The following is a 12037-nucleotide window of genomic DNA, read 5'->3' as shown; positions in this document are numbered from 1 at the left end:
CAGGAATGAAGAGAGAGGCCAGAGATCTGAGTTTCAGTCCTGGTTCCAGCACTAAACATGTCTCTCCCACTTGGACCACTCTTCTATAACACCAGGAAGGTGGCTTGTATAACCTCTGTGACTGACCTATCCAACATAGTAACTGCTGGCCACATGCAGCTGGCAAAAAGCAATTAAAATTGTAAGTGTATTTCTTCAGTCACATGAGCTACATCTTAAGTGCTCAGTAGCCAAATGTGGCTAGAGGTTACCATATTAGACAGTTAATTGAATATTTCCATCATAATGGCAAGTTCTGTTGGACAGTGCTGCTCTAAGGTCTCCTGCTACAAAAGTCATTGACTGAAGATGAAATACACTGCATTTGTTCATCTGGAAGAGGTATTTTCTCATCTCTGGAAAGCTCGAAAGTGAAATGAAAGCTTTTCATTATTCTTCTGTTATTTATGAGTAATACAAAAATGCTCTAAAATGTCTTCTAAGTAAAAAAGAAAGAAAAAAATTATGTTACACAGCCATGTACCTAATATGCCTCTGTGTATGTGTGTGTGTGTGTGTGTGTGTGTGTGTGTGTGTGTATGTGTGTGTTTGCTTAAGGGATGTATTTAATGCTTGTGTATGTATGAAATATCTCTGGTAATAATCACAATAAACTGTCTTTATGAAATGAGACTAGGGAACTTATGACTGCAATGAATGGAAGGAGACTTCATTTTCAAATCTTGAGTTTTATCTATATTTACATATTAGCAAGCTCATTAAAAATGATTGAGTGCACATAGAAGTTTCAGGAGCAGTACTGAACTAATCTATAGATAGATGTCAAATAATAGATATTTCAGAAGCCATCTCAAGTAAAATAGAAAATGAAACTTGTGAGAAGTAGGAAATCAAGGGTGGGGGAAAACAAAACATATAAGAAACAAGAAATGGAAAATTATTTGTTGATGATAACATGTATGCTGATGTGCTTGATTGAACCAATATACACTCTAATCTGGATGAAAAAAATCTCATTTTGTATGCTGTGATGATGTACAGTGAATGGAGGTAAAATAAAATAAAAAAAGAAAAAGAAACTGTCTAAATATTATAAAGATCATTAAACAAAACCTAACAGCAAATTAAAGAATAATAATTTATTTATTTAATTTGTTTTTTTAGAGAGATTTTTGCTATAAGGTGTGTGCATTCTCCAGAGAGACAGAAAGCGAGAAATCACCCCGGGGGCGGAGTGCGAAACTACAACAATTCCTTCTCCTCCATTCTCCTCTTGGGATCTTGGGCACACACACACGCACACGCCTGACGTGAATATAAGTCACCAGGTCCAGGACTCAAACTGTGGTCGACTACATGAGAGTCCAGTGACATAGCCATTACGCCAACTGCTATTCCCAATTATTTTAATTTAAAAAGAAAATAGATTTTTGCTTTCCATCACTATGGCTGACTAGATATTCAGACAAATCATTGATACAACACACTTTAAAAACCTAGAGAAGTGTTTACAAACATGTTTCTATATGGTATATAGCTAAACTGGGGTGAAAAGAAAGGAATTTTTCTGATTCCAAAAACAGCAAGGAAGTATAAATAAATTAGAATGAGTACTAATTCTTTTTAAAAAAAGAATTATCTATTTAATTTTATTATTATTATTTTTAATTTGCTATAGGGCACGTGCACTCACCAGAGGGAGACAGATAGTAAAAGTGAGAAAGCAAGCCAACAAGTCTTGGTTGGCCATGTGGGAGTCCAGCGCCTTAACCACCATACCACCTCCTGGCCCCAATGCTAATTCTAAATAGCCTAAAATTCCTAATGGCCTGTGGTTTAATGGGTCACACATACAGGTCAGGAGATGAAGTATGAGTGGAGTCTGAGCAGGCAAAGAGGTTATATTGGAGACCCCTATAGCCCTGATCTCAGAAGAGTAACATTTTCAGTGGGTAAACTAGAAAATCTTGTTCCACAGAGACAGGTGGTAAGGATAAATTATCTCGGCCTTGGATGTGAACAAAACAAAGTCTTCCCTTGATAATTCCTTATCAAAAGTCTGTACTCACACAGATTTAAGGTTAGGTAGGATTCATACTACTTATGTGACTTTAAAAGCCCAGAACTGAAAATGAAATGAAAAGTCATCCTAGACTACTAGTGCCTAAGGTGAAAGCAAACACATGTCCTTCCTGTAAGGAGGAATGAACTCTAAACACACATCACAAAGAACTCCTGGAAATAAAGTTCTGAGGTATATGAGCTCAAAATCAGAAATCACCAAAGACACGAGAAGTAAGCCACCATGAGCATCGTCAACAGAAACAACCTATAGAGTTATCCCACGAGTACTACAAATGCTAGAAACTCTTCAGCTGTAGAATATCAGTATGTTTAATGTGCCAAAATAAATGTTTTGAAAGGATGATAAAAGAACAGTAAGCTATCAAAACTGGACAGTAGATATGAAAAAGGACCCTATAAAGCTTTCAGAAATGAAAAAAAAAATGTAATAATGAAGTTAGAAACCTCAATAGAATAGATACAGCTGAAGAAGTAATTAATGAACTAGAAGATGGCACTGAAGACATTCATTAGAATGCAGTGCAGAGTGTTATAACCAGACTGGCCAAATCTACAGACAAAGACAAGATACTAAAATTGGAAAGAGGGAAACATCAGGTTACTTATAAAGGTTATCCAGTCAGGCTAACCTCAGACCTTTCATCAGAAACAATGTGAGTGGGACCAGCAGTTAGTGTAATGGCTATGTCGCTGGACTCCCACGTAGTCGACCACGGTTCGAGTCCTGGACCCGGTGGCTTAAACTCATGCTGGGCTCATGTGCATGTATGCCCAAGATCCCGAGAGGAGAATGGAGGAGAAGGGATTGTGGCATGGCCATCCCCCCTGGGGGGTGATTTCTCACTTTCTGTCTCTCTGTCTCTCTGTCTTTCTGACGAGCGCACATGCCCTATAGCAAAAACCTCTCCAAAAAAAAAGAAAGAAAAAGAAACAATGCGAGCAAGTAAAGAATGGGAAAATATATTCAAAGTGTTAAGTGAAAAACAGTTTCAACCAAGAATACTATACCCGACAAGATTATCTTTCATATGGAAAGAAAGGATAAAAACATTCTCAGATAAACAAGACCTGAAAGAATTTGCCGATAGCAGACCCACTCTTCAAGAAGTTCTGAAAGGAGTGCTCTACCAGGAAAACCAAAGACACATACAGAAATAAGAGAACAAAAGGCAACCAAGAAAATGACCAATGTAGTGCTAGGGACAAAAATATCCATAATAACGTTGAATGTTAACTTCCAGGATTTAAATGGAAAGATCAGACCACAGCAACACCGCATATTCAGCAGTAGAGAGTTTGAACATAAGACTGAACTGGCGAAATAGAATTTTATGACTTTTGAGTAAAACATTACTGATTTTATTTTTTTACTATACTTTGTTTTCCCAATTTAAGCATTGTACTTTCTTTTGAGGTATTGATAGGTTCAGCAATTTGTAAAAATATTTTTCTTGTTTGTTTCTTTAAATGGAAACATAAACTTTTCTTCCTTCCTGACCCCTCTGGAATTGGAAAATATTTGGGAGTATTTTTATTTTGTGGCAGAAGCGTTATTTGCATAAGTTCAATAATGCCTGTTGCATTGAATCAGAAATTGGAAATACTAATTATCAGACAGGCTTTGACTGAGATGTCATACATGCAGATTAATCAGAAAATTATGGAATGAAAGTGGATCTCGAATAAGCCAACAGAAGCTCTTAGAAAGATGGCCTAGCACCATAAGTAGTTCTGCCTGACAGAGAGGATTAGAGAAGATATGAAAGAATTTATAACATAAAATAACCAGGACTTTTCTAGCCAGCATTATAATCAGTAGAGATTACAAAAGAGCAACCACACCAGAGGATTATCTTGAGAAAGACGTTGAAGGAAGAAAAAGAGACAGATCTTTGCTAGCAGATGGTATGTCACAGAATACTTGGTAGGCAGGGCTGAATTAAGGTTTATGTGTGACTCGTGTACTTGGCATTTGCTTTTCAACAATTTGAGTAGTTGACATGTAAATATTTTCTCAAAAATATTTAAAGCCATACTGTTTTTGTTATAGAGTCACAAACAAAATTATACAAAATTATAAGAAATATTTTGAACATTATCTTTAAAATTCAGTATTTTGAAATTTTGGAAGTTGTTTATTAACTGTCAAGAACTATGGAGTATGAGCAAAAATTTTTTGGTATGTAAAGTAAATGTGGAAAAGTGTAAAAATAAATAAATAAATGAAAAAGGGGGAAAAAAGAATGCAGTGCAGAGACACTGAGGTGGGAAATGAGCAGAGAGTTTAAACACATGGAGGTTATTCTAACTAGATTCAATAAATGGGTAATTGGATCATGGTAATTGGAAGTGTAGTAAATATTTAAAGATGCAATGAAAGAATTTGCTAGAATTTTCCAAATCTTCAGATTCAGGTAACTCAGTGAATCCCAACTGGGGATAAATAATGAGAAATCTGTACCTGCCCATGTCACAGTGAAATCTAAGAAATCATTAAAACTGAAGAGAAAAGATAGATTATTTATAAAAGAACAAACCGAATGCCGACTTTCACCAGAAACAATAAAAACAAAAGACATTGAAATGATACCGTCAAATTGCTGAGGAAAAAAATGGCCAATTTTAAGTTTATACCCAGCAAAAAAACTATGCTTTAAAAAGTGAGGGAAAAATAAAGGCGTTTCCCACAGACAGAATCCGAGAGGCCTGACTACCAACAAAGCCCCACTAGAGGGGTTTTAAAGAGTGCACGGTGAGAAGGAGCATGAACTGAAAAGAAAGCTATGGCATACAGTAACAACACAGCAGATCGCCATGGTGGGCAGTCAAAGCCACCGCTAAATAAGTATAAAACCATCACAATCACGTCTAATTTTTTCATGTAAAAAGAACATAGCCCATAAGCAAAGCAGCATCTGCTTGGAGTCCGAGTGTGCTGATATCCTCACATGATTTAGCCTGTGAGGGGGATGGCAGGGCACAGCAGTAAAACACAATGCTCTGTAAGGCTGACTGTGCATAGGAAGGTTCCAGGTTTGCATCTGGAGACCTCCCTGAGTACTCCAGGTATGCATGTGTGTCCGTGTTCTAGGGCTGACAGGTTCAAGAGATGGATTGTGGTGTTAAGATTCTGTGAGAGGAGCTCTCTCTCTCTCTCTCTTCCTCTCTCTCTCTCTCTCTCTGTCTCAAACTCTCAGGGAAGAAGGATAAAAAGAAATATTTTAAAAATATGTGAGTTGCTAATTAAGTCAAGGCCTTGTTAAGTTAAAAATGCATGATACATGTTTATGGTAGCCACTAAAGTAACAAAAATAGAATATGTAATTTATGTACTAATAATGGTGAGAATGGATTTACAAGGGAATAAATACCTTAATTTAAAAGAAAGCAAAGATGGAAAGAGGGGGAGAATAAAATGCAGAATAAATAGAAAGTTGACAATGAGTTGGTAGAAGTGAACCCAAGTATATTACTAAGCCCAGTTGATGTAAATTGACTTTATCCATCGGAGAAGGTGTTGTAGCGTGGCCATCCTCCTAAGGGGTGATTTCTCACTCCCTTTCCTCTCTGTCTCACTCTGGTAAGTGCATGTGCCCTATAACTATCTAACTTAATTAATTAATTACAATTTTAAAAAGATTATTAAACCAAATAACAAAATAAGCACCAAGCAGTGGTACAACAGCAGCACAACCATACCCACATGGGAAAGTTTCTGGGATCACGTCCTGGGACCTCTCTGGGTATGCCAGGTACATGTGCATGAGCCCATTTTCTGGACCACCAGAGACTGGAGTGGACTGTGCTATGGGGACCCTGTTAGGGGTGCCTGTTTCTTTGTCTCTATCTTTTGTAGAAGAAATAAATAATAAAACAAAATCTTGCTAAGTGTTATTTGCAAGAGATGGTTTTAGTAAATGAGGGTACAGAACGTTTAAAAGAAAAAGAGTGGAAATAGTTAAATATACCAGATTGATGCTAATTAAAAGAAAGCTGGGGTAACTGTTTCATATCATTCAAAATAGACTTTACTGTAAAGAATTTACTACATAGTGATAAGAAGTCAAAATTATGGGGCTGGCAGGTGACGTGGTGATTAAGGCGCTGGACTCTGACATGGTTGACCACAGTTTGAGTCCCAGACCTGGCAGCTTGCTCTCTCACTTTCTCTCTGTTTCTCTGTCTATCTTTGGTCAAGTTTAAATAAATAAATAAATAATAAAATTTTATGAATAAAATTAAATAAAATAATTCTTTTTAAATAAATAACTAGAAAATATTAAAAATTTAAAGTTATATGCAGTTTTATGTATCAAATATACTAGGTCATTGGAAAAGTCATGATGTATTTTCCTGTTTTCCTATACAAAAATTTATCATGACTTTTTCTTTTCTTTAAGAATTATTTTATTTAACTTTCTTTCTTTCTTTCTTTCTTTATTTATTTATTTAATTTTACCAGAGAGGGACAGAGTGAGAGACTTGAACCCCTGTCGGCCATGTGGGAGTCCAGCACCCTTAACCACCACACCACCTGATGGCCCCGTGTCATGACTTTTTCAGTGATCCAATATATTACTTTAAAATGACAATCATTATTTCAAGAGTAACTTGACAAATTCACTATCATAGAAGTAGATTTTTTTAACACATTTCACAAATATTAAGAAACAAAGTTAAAGATAGTTTTTTCTAAAGATACAAAAAACTCAGATGATATAATAAACCAGCTTTAACTGATCTGGGTACAGCATGTTAAACCCCCCGATACTGCACATGGAGCACTTATAAAATTTGACTACATCTATAATGCAAGTCTCGACAAATTAGTACACAGACCAGAGTCTCTATAATACATTTTTTAAAGTTAACTTCCCCCACATATTTTGAAACAAGTATTTTTTTAAAAATAACTAAGGAGGGCCATCAGGTGGTATGAGGTTAAAGCACTGGATCCCACACAGTTGCACAATTCAAGTCACAGTCCAGGCCTTTAGTACATCTGACCAGCCATGCAGACTGGGGGTTCCCATGGTGCACTCCTTGAATTTGGTTATTGCTAGAACAGTCCACAGAACTTAGGAAGGCATTTGTGTTTACCAGCTTATTAAAAGAACTGCACTTAGAAACAGCCTAATGGGAGAGATGCACAGGACAGAGTATGGGGTTGGGGTGCAGAAGTTCCAGGCCCTGTGTGGACACATGGCCCTCCCATGTGTTCATAAACCAGGAAGTTCTCTGAACACACCTGGTTAGAGTTTTTATGGAGGCTTCGTTATATAGGCACTCAACCTTCAGCCCCTCTCTGCTTTATAGAGGTTGGGGAGTGGGAGTAAAAATAGAACTACCATATGATCCAGCAATCCCACTCCTCGGTATCTACCCAAAGGACAGAAGAATTCTTCATTGGAAAAGTGCTTGCACATCGATGTTTATTGCGGCACTATTCACGATTGCGAAGACATGGAACCAACCCAAGTGCCCCCGCACGGATGAATGGATTGAAAAACTGTGGCACATATACTCTATAGAATACTATTCAGCCATAAAAACCAACAAAACCCTAGCTTTTGACAGAAAGTGGAAGAATATGGAAGATTTACTGCTGAGTGAAGCAAGCCAGGCTATAAAGGAAAGACATTGTATGTCCCCACTTAATATATACCAAATGTCTGCACTCTATGACTGAAACTGATTGACTAAAGGTTGTACAAACACAAGGGATGGGTGTAAATGCCAGATGTGGTGTGTGTGGAGGAGTGGGGCCTAAGGAAGGACATTTGGAGGAGGGATACGGAGGCAGAGCATTGATGGGATGAGGAGGTGTGGTATCGGTTGAAGATATTTTGATCAACTGGACTGGGGAGAAATGTTCACATATTGATATGTTCACTTTGTAAGCTAAATAATGTGATTGAATGTATAAAAAATAAATAAATAAAGGAAGAAAAATAAAAGCACCAACCCTTAAATCTCTAATTTGGTTCCCATGGCAATAAGCACCCCCAACACACACCATACACACACACACACACACACACACACACACACACACACACCTTAGAGCTCTCCAAAATTCACCTCATTAACATAACTCTGGCTTGATTGAAAGAGGCTCTTGATGAATAACAAAAGACACTTCTTTCATCTTTATTGCTCCAAAGCTCTTTCAGGAATGGGAACAGAAACCAAATATTACAACAAATGCTTCTCTTACCCTATCATTCAGGAAGTTATAAGGGTTTTAGAAGGAAGGGAGGCCAGGAGACCAAATGTGTATTTCTCATTATGTCACACTAATTTTTAAAAATTATTTTATTTAACTTAAGTTATTTGTTTGTTTTAATTTGACTAGAGAGGGGCAGAGTGAGAGAGGGAGAGGGAGAAAGCAAGCTGTCAATTCCGAGACTCAAGCCATGGTCAACCATGTCGAAGTCCAGCACCCTTAACCACCATGCCACCTGCCAGCCCCAAAATTCTTTTTCTAAATAATTGTTTTATTTATTATTATCTTTTTGTTTTTTAAATTTGCTATAGGGCACATGCCAGAGAGAGAGAAAGTGAGAAAGCAAGCTTCCAGGTCCAGGACTTGAACTGTGGTCTGCCATGTGGGAGTTCAATGTCTTAAACACCACACCACACACGGGCTCCTGTCACAACAATTTTTTAAAAATAAGAATGAATGGAAGGGACCAGCAGTTAGTGCAATGGCTATGTTGCTGGACTACCACATAGTTGAGAATGGTTTGAGTCCCGGACCCAGTGGCTTAACCTCACACCGGGCGCGTGTGCATGTGTGCCCAAGATCCCAAGAGGAGAATGGAGGAGAAGGGATTGCGATGTGGCCATCCCCCCTGGGAGGTGATTTCTCGCTTTCTGTCTTTCTGTCTCTGTCTGTCTGGCGAGCACACACGCCCTATAGCAAAAACCTCTCCAAAAAAAAAAAAAGAAGAAGAAGAATGAATGGCCATCAGTGCAAAAAAAAAGTTACTGACCTAGAAAACAGACTCGGAGACCTAAGCTAGTCTAAGCATCCTTCGGCAAAAGATTTTTTATGAGTACGGAAGTTCATAGATGATGATGTGATACAGCAGGGCTAGCAAGCAGGTGGCTCTCCAGCTCCTTTCTTTCCTCTGCACCTACCCAGCCCATGCCCAAGACAGTCATCATTGGCCCATCCCAGCAGCCTTCCTTCTGAGCCAAGACAAGGCCTCAAGTTTCTTAATCCAGCATTTTGGGCAGCTTCTACCCAATGCTTGGACATGCAAAGTAAAATGAGAACAACTTGCTTCAACAGAGACAATTACATCATCCAACAACAATGAAATAATGGAAAAAGAAGGAAAGAGAGGGGAAAGAAGAGGAGGAAGAGAGAGACAACAAAAAAGAAAACAAGTTGTCATTGCGTTTATAGGCGAGGATCCAAGATAAGAATTCAGCCTAAAACTATACTGGGTTGTCAGAAAAGTCATGACATATTTTTTCTATGTTTTTCTATGCAAAAATGCGTCATGACTTTTCCAATGACCCATTATTTGATAGGTGCTTGTTGATCCCTGAACTTCAAAGATAAAGAAAGATGGCTTGAAGCAACTAAAGAGGAGACAAGGATAATATTTTAGGCCATCACAAATAAGACTAAATTTAGATCAGCCTACAAACATGCTGAAAAGAATTCTTGAATCCACAGAATGTGCAGAAATTGTCCAAACTCATCTTCAAAGACTTACCAAAAGGGTATTTGACTTGGATAAGCTGCAACTATTTTTTTAAATAACTCATTCTTTAATTCCATTTTTTTACTTAATTTTACTTATTCATTCATTTATCTTCATTTGACCAGAGAGATACACAGAGAGCAAGAGAGGGAGAAAGTGAGAAAGCAAGCCACCAGTCCAGGACTCGAACCATGGTCGGCCATATGGGAGTATCCAGCGCCTTAACCACCTCGCCACCTGCTGGCCCCCTGCTCCACCTTTTTAAAAAATAATGTAAACAAAGGGAACTATTAATGTAAAGTTTCATTTGTTTTTTATGACAGCCCTTAAACATGAGTTTTCTCATTTTAATCTTGTTTCAAGAATGTCAGTTCTATCAATCCTGGTGAGCTAGAGGGAGCAGATCAGGGAAATCCAGTAGCAGGTAATACATTTCCCTTTAAGGAGTCCAGAGTCGCCTTGTCTTTTGTAATAGGTTAAAATATGAATTTAGATTAATAAAAAGAGTAAACCATGTTTTGCCTTTAAATATTAAGGGATTATATCATTGCATGCAAAAACCATTGATTTAAAATAAGCATGTCATTATGTAAGTGCCACTTAGTAAGAGAAAAATCACTTCAATTAAATTATTACCCAGTGCTTTCTTACTCTTAATTTTTTATTTATGCTTGTAAATTTTTTTTCTTTATTTGTAATAGAGCATGTGTACATGAGCTTGAGATGTGGTGGGAGTACCCACGGGGGTTGGTCATGCCACAGCCCCCTCCCCCAGGCCCCAAGCCCATTGGATCAGGGACGTGTGTGTGCCCGGCATGTTTCAGACTGACCTACCCAGGGGTTTAAACTGCAGTTGCTATGTGGGACTGGGTTTTCTAGGGCAGTGCATTACTGCTACACCATGAAGCCGGCCCTATATTATACTTTTTGGAGGTGTTCTTTCAGGTGTACAGACAGGGCAGTGATCACATGACGAAGAGCTATGACCCAGGTCATGCCCGTGGAGACAGTGACGACTCTCTGGCCTTCCTTTTGGCTGATGGCAGTTACAGGATGTCATCTATCTGAAGACACAGCTTGATTTTAGGCATGTTAAAATGTGAAAAGTGTGTGTCTTAGAGTTGATGAAATAAGTCCACATCCAATAAATTACCTTCCAGGTGGGGATAAAAGGAAATAAGCTGCTTAAGCAGATAAAAATGACTGGGTATGACACATATTGTACTGCAGGAAGGTACAGGAATGCGTGTACCTGTCAAATAAGAGCTCGACTGACTCTACCAAGAAGAAACAGAGAAAGCTCTTCAGTTAGAGACTACAGATGTCCTTCAAGAAGGCAGAACAGAAAAGAAAGGGGGAGAACCCCAGAATGATGGGAAGGAGGCGAGGTGTGCTAGGCTGTTAGCCCCTCTCCTGTGGTCCTGGGGCCTTGTCACTGGGCTCCAAGGCACAATCACAAGGCTTCCACAGTGCTGGTGCTGCCAGCGCCACTGTCAGATGAGGGGACAGCAGTGTCCTTCTCCTAGGTAGGTGCTCAGTAAGTGCTCATTGAGTGCACGCATGAACTAGTGGGTATGTACAGGAGTTGGGTTGTCTGTGGCCCAAGGTAACAGCTGTCCTCTTTTCTCTTGTTATTCAGAGAAACTTGAGAGTGAGAAGCTAAATGTGGCTGAAGTCACCCAGTCAGAGATTGCTCAGAAGCAGAAACTGCAGACCGTCCTGGAGAAGATCAACGAAACCCTGAAACTTTCTCCCCGGAACATCAAGTGGAATGTGGACTGTGAGTAGCAAAAGGAAAATGGCGCCCGAAACGCTGCCTGTGGCCCTGCCGCGGGCCTTGCCCAGGAGCCATCCATAAGCTGGCAGGCCTCTGAGGGGATAAAGCCCGTTTACCTTCGAGCAAGATGCACCTTTCCTCTGAAAGGTTACTCGTCACACATAGATAACAAAATGAATTCATCAATAAAATCTGGCATCCCTTTTCTGTGAAAGGCTTTCTGTGGAAACCTCACATGGGATCCAGTGGGAGGAAAACGTATTTTCATTGAGCTACTGCTGAGCCCCAAGAGTGCCTTTGAGAAAGCTGCCTCCAGCTTATAGGTGCATTGGCAAGCTAAAGTCCCCATGTTTGAGAAGCAGGGAATGAGGACTCGGTTCTGTCTGTTCCAAAGCCCACACCTTTCCACTCTGTCTTTTTTTTTTTTTTTTTTGAGAGAGTTTTTTAATTTTTTTTT

At 38.9% G+C, this 12037-nt stretch overlaps 1 protein-coding gene across 1 annotated transcript in view; it reads left to right on the top strand.

Moving 5' to 3' along the window:
* Positions 1 to 12037, top strand: part of PARVA (parvin alpha) — a 170788-nt gene that overhangs the window by 131463 nt on the left and 27288 nt on the right. Inside the window, 1 exon segment of the mRNA XM_006167423.3 lies at positions 11443 to 11583. Coding sequence (XP_006167485.2) covers positions 11443 to 11583 — 141 coding nt within the window.

Source organism: Tupaia chinensis, unplaced genomic scaffold, assembly GCF_000334495.1.
Source record: "Tupaia chinensis unplaced genomic scaffold, TupChi_1.0 Scaffold144767_1, whole genome shotgun sequence".
NCBI classification, from domain to species: Eukaryota; Metazoa; Chordata; class Mammalia; order Scandentia; family Tupaiidae; genus Tupaia; species Tupaia belangeri.
This window is presented reverse-complemented; position numbering and strand designations above follow the sequence as displayed.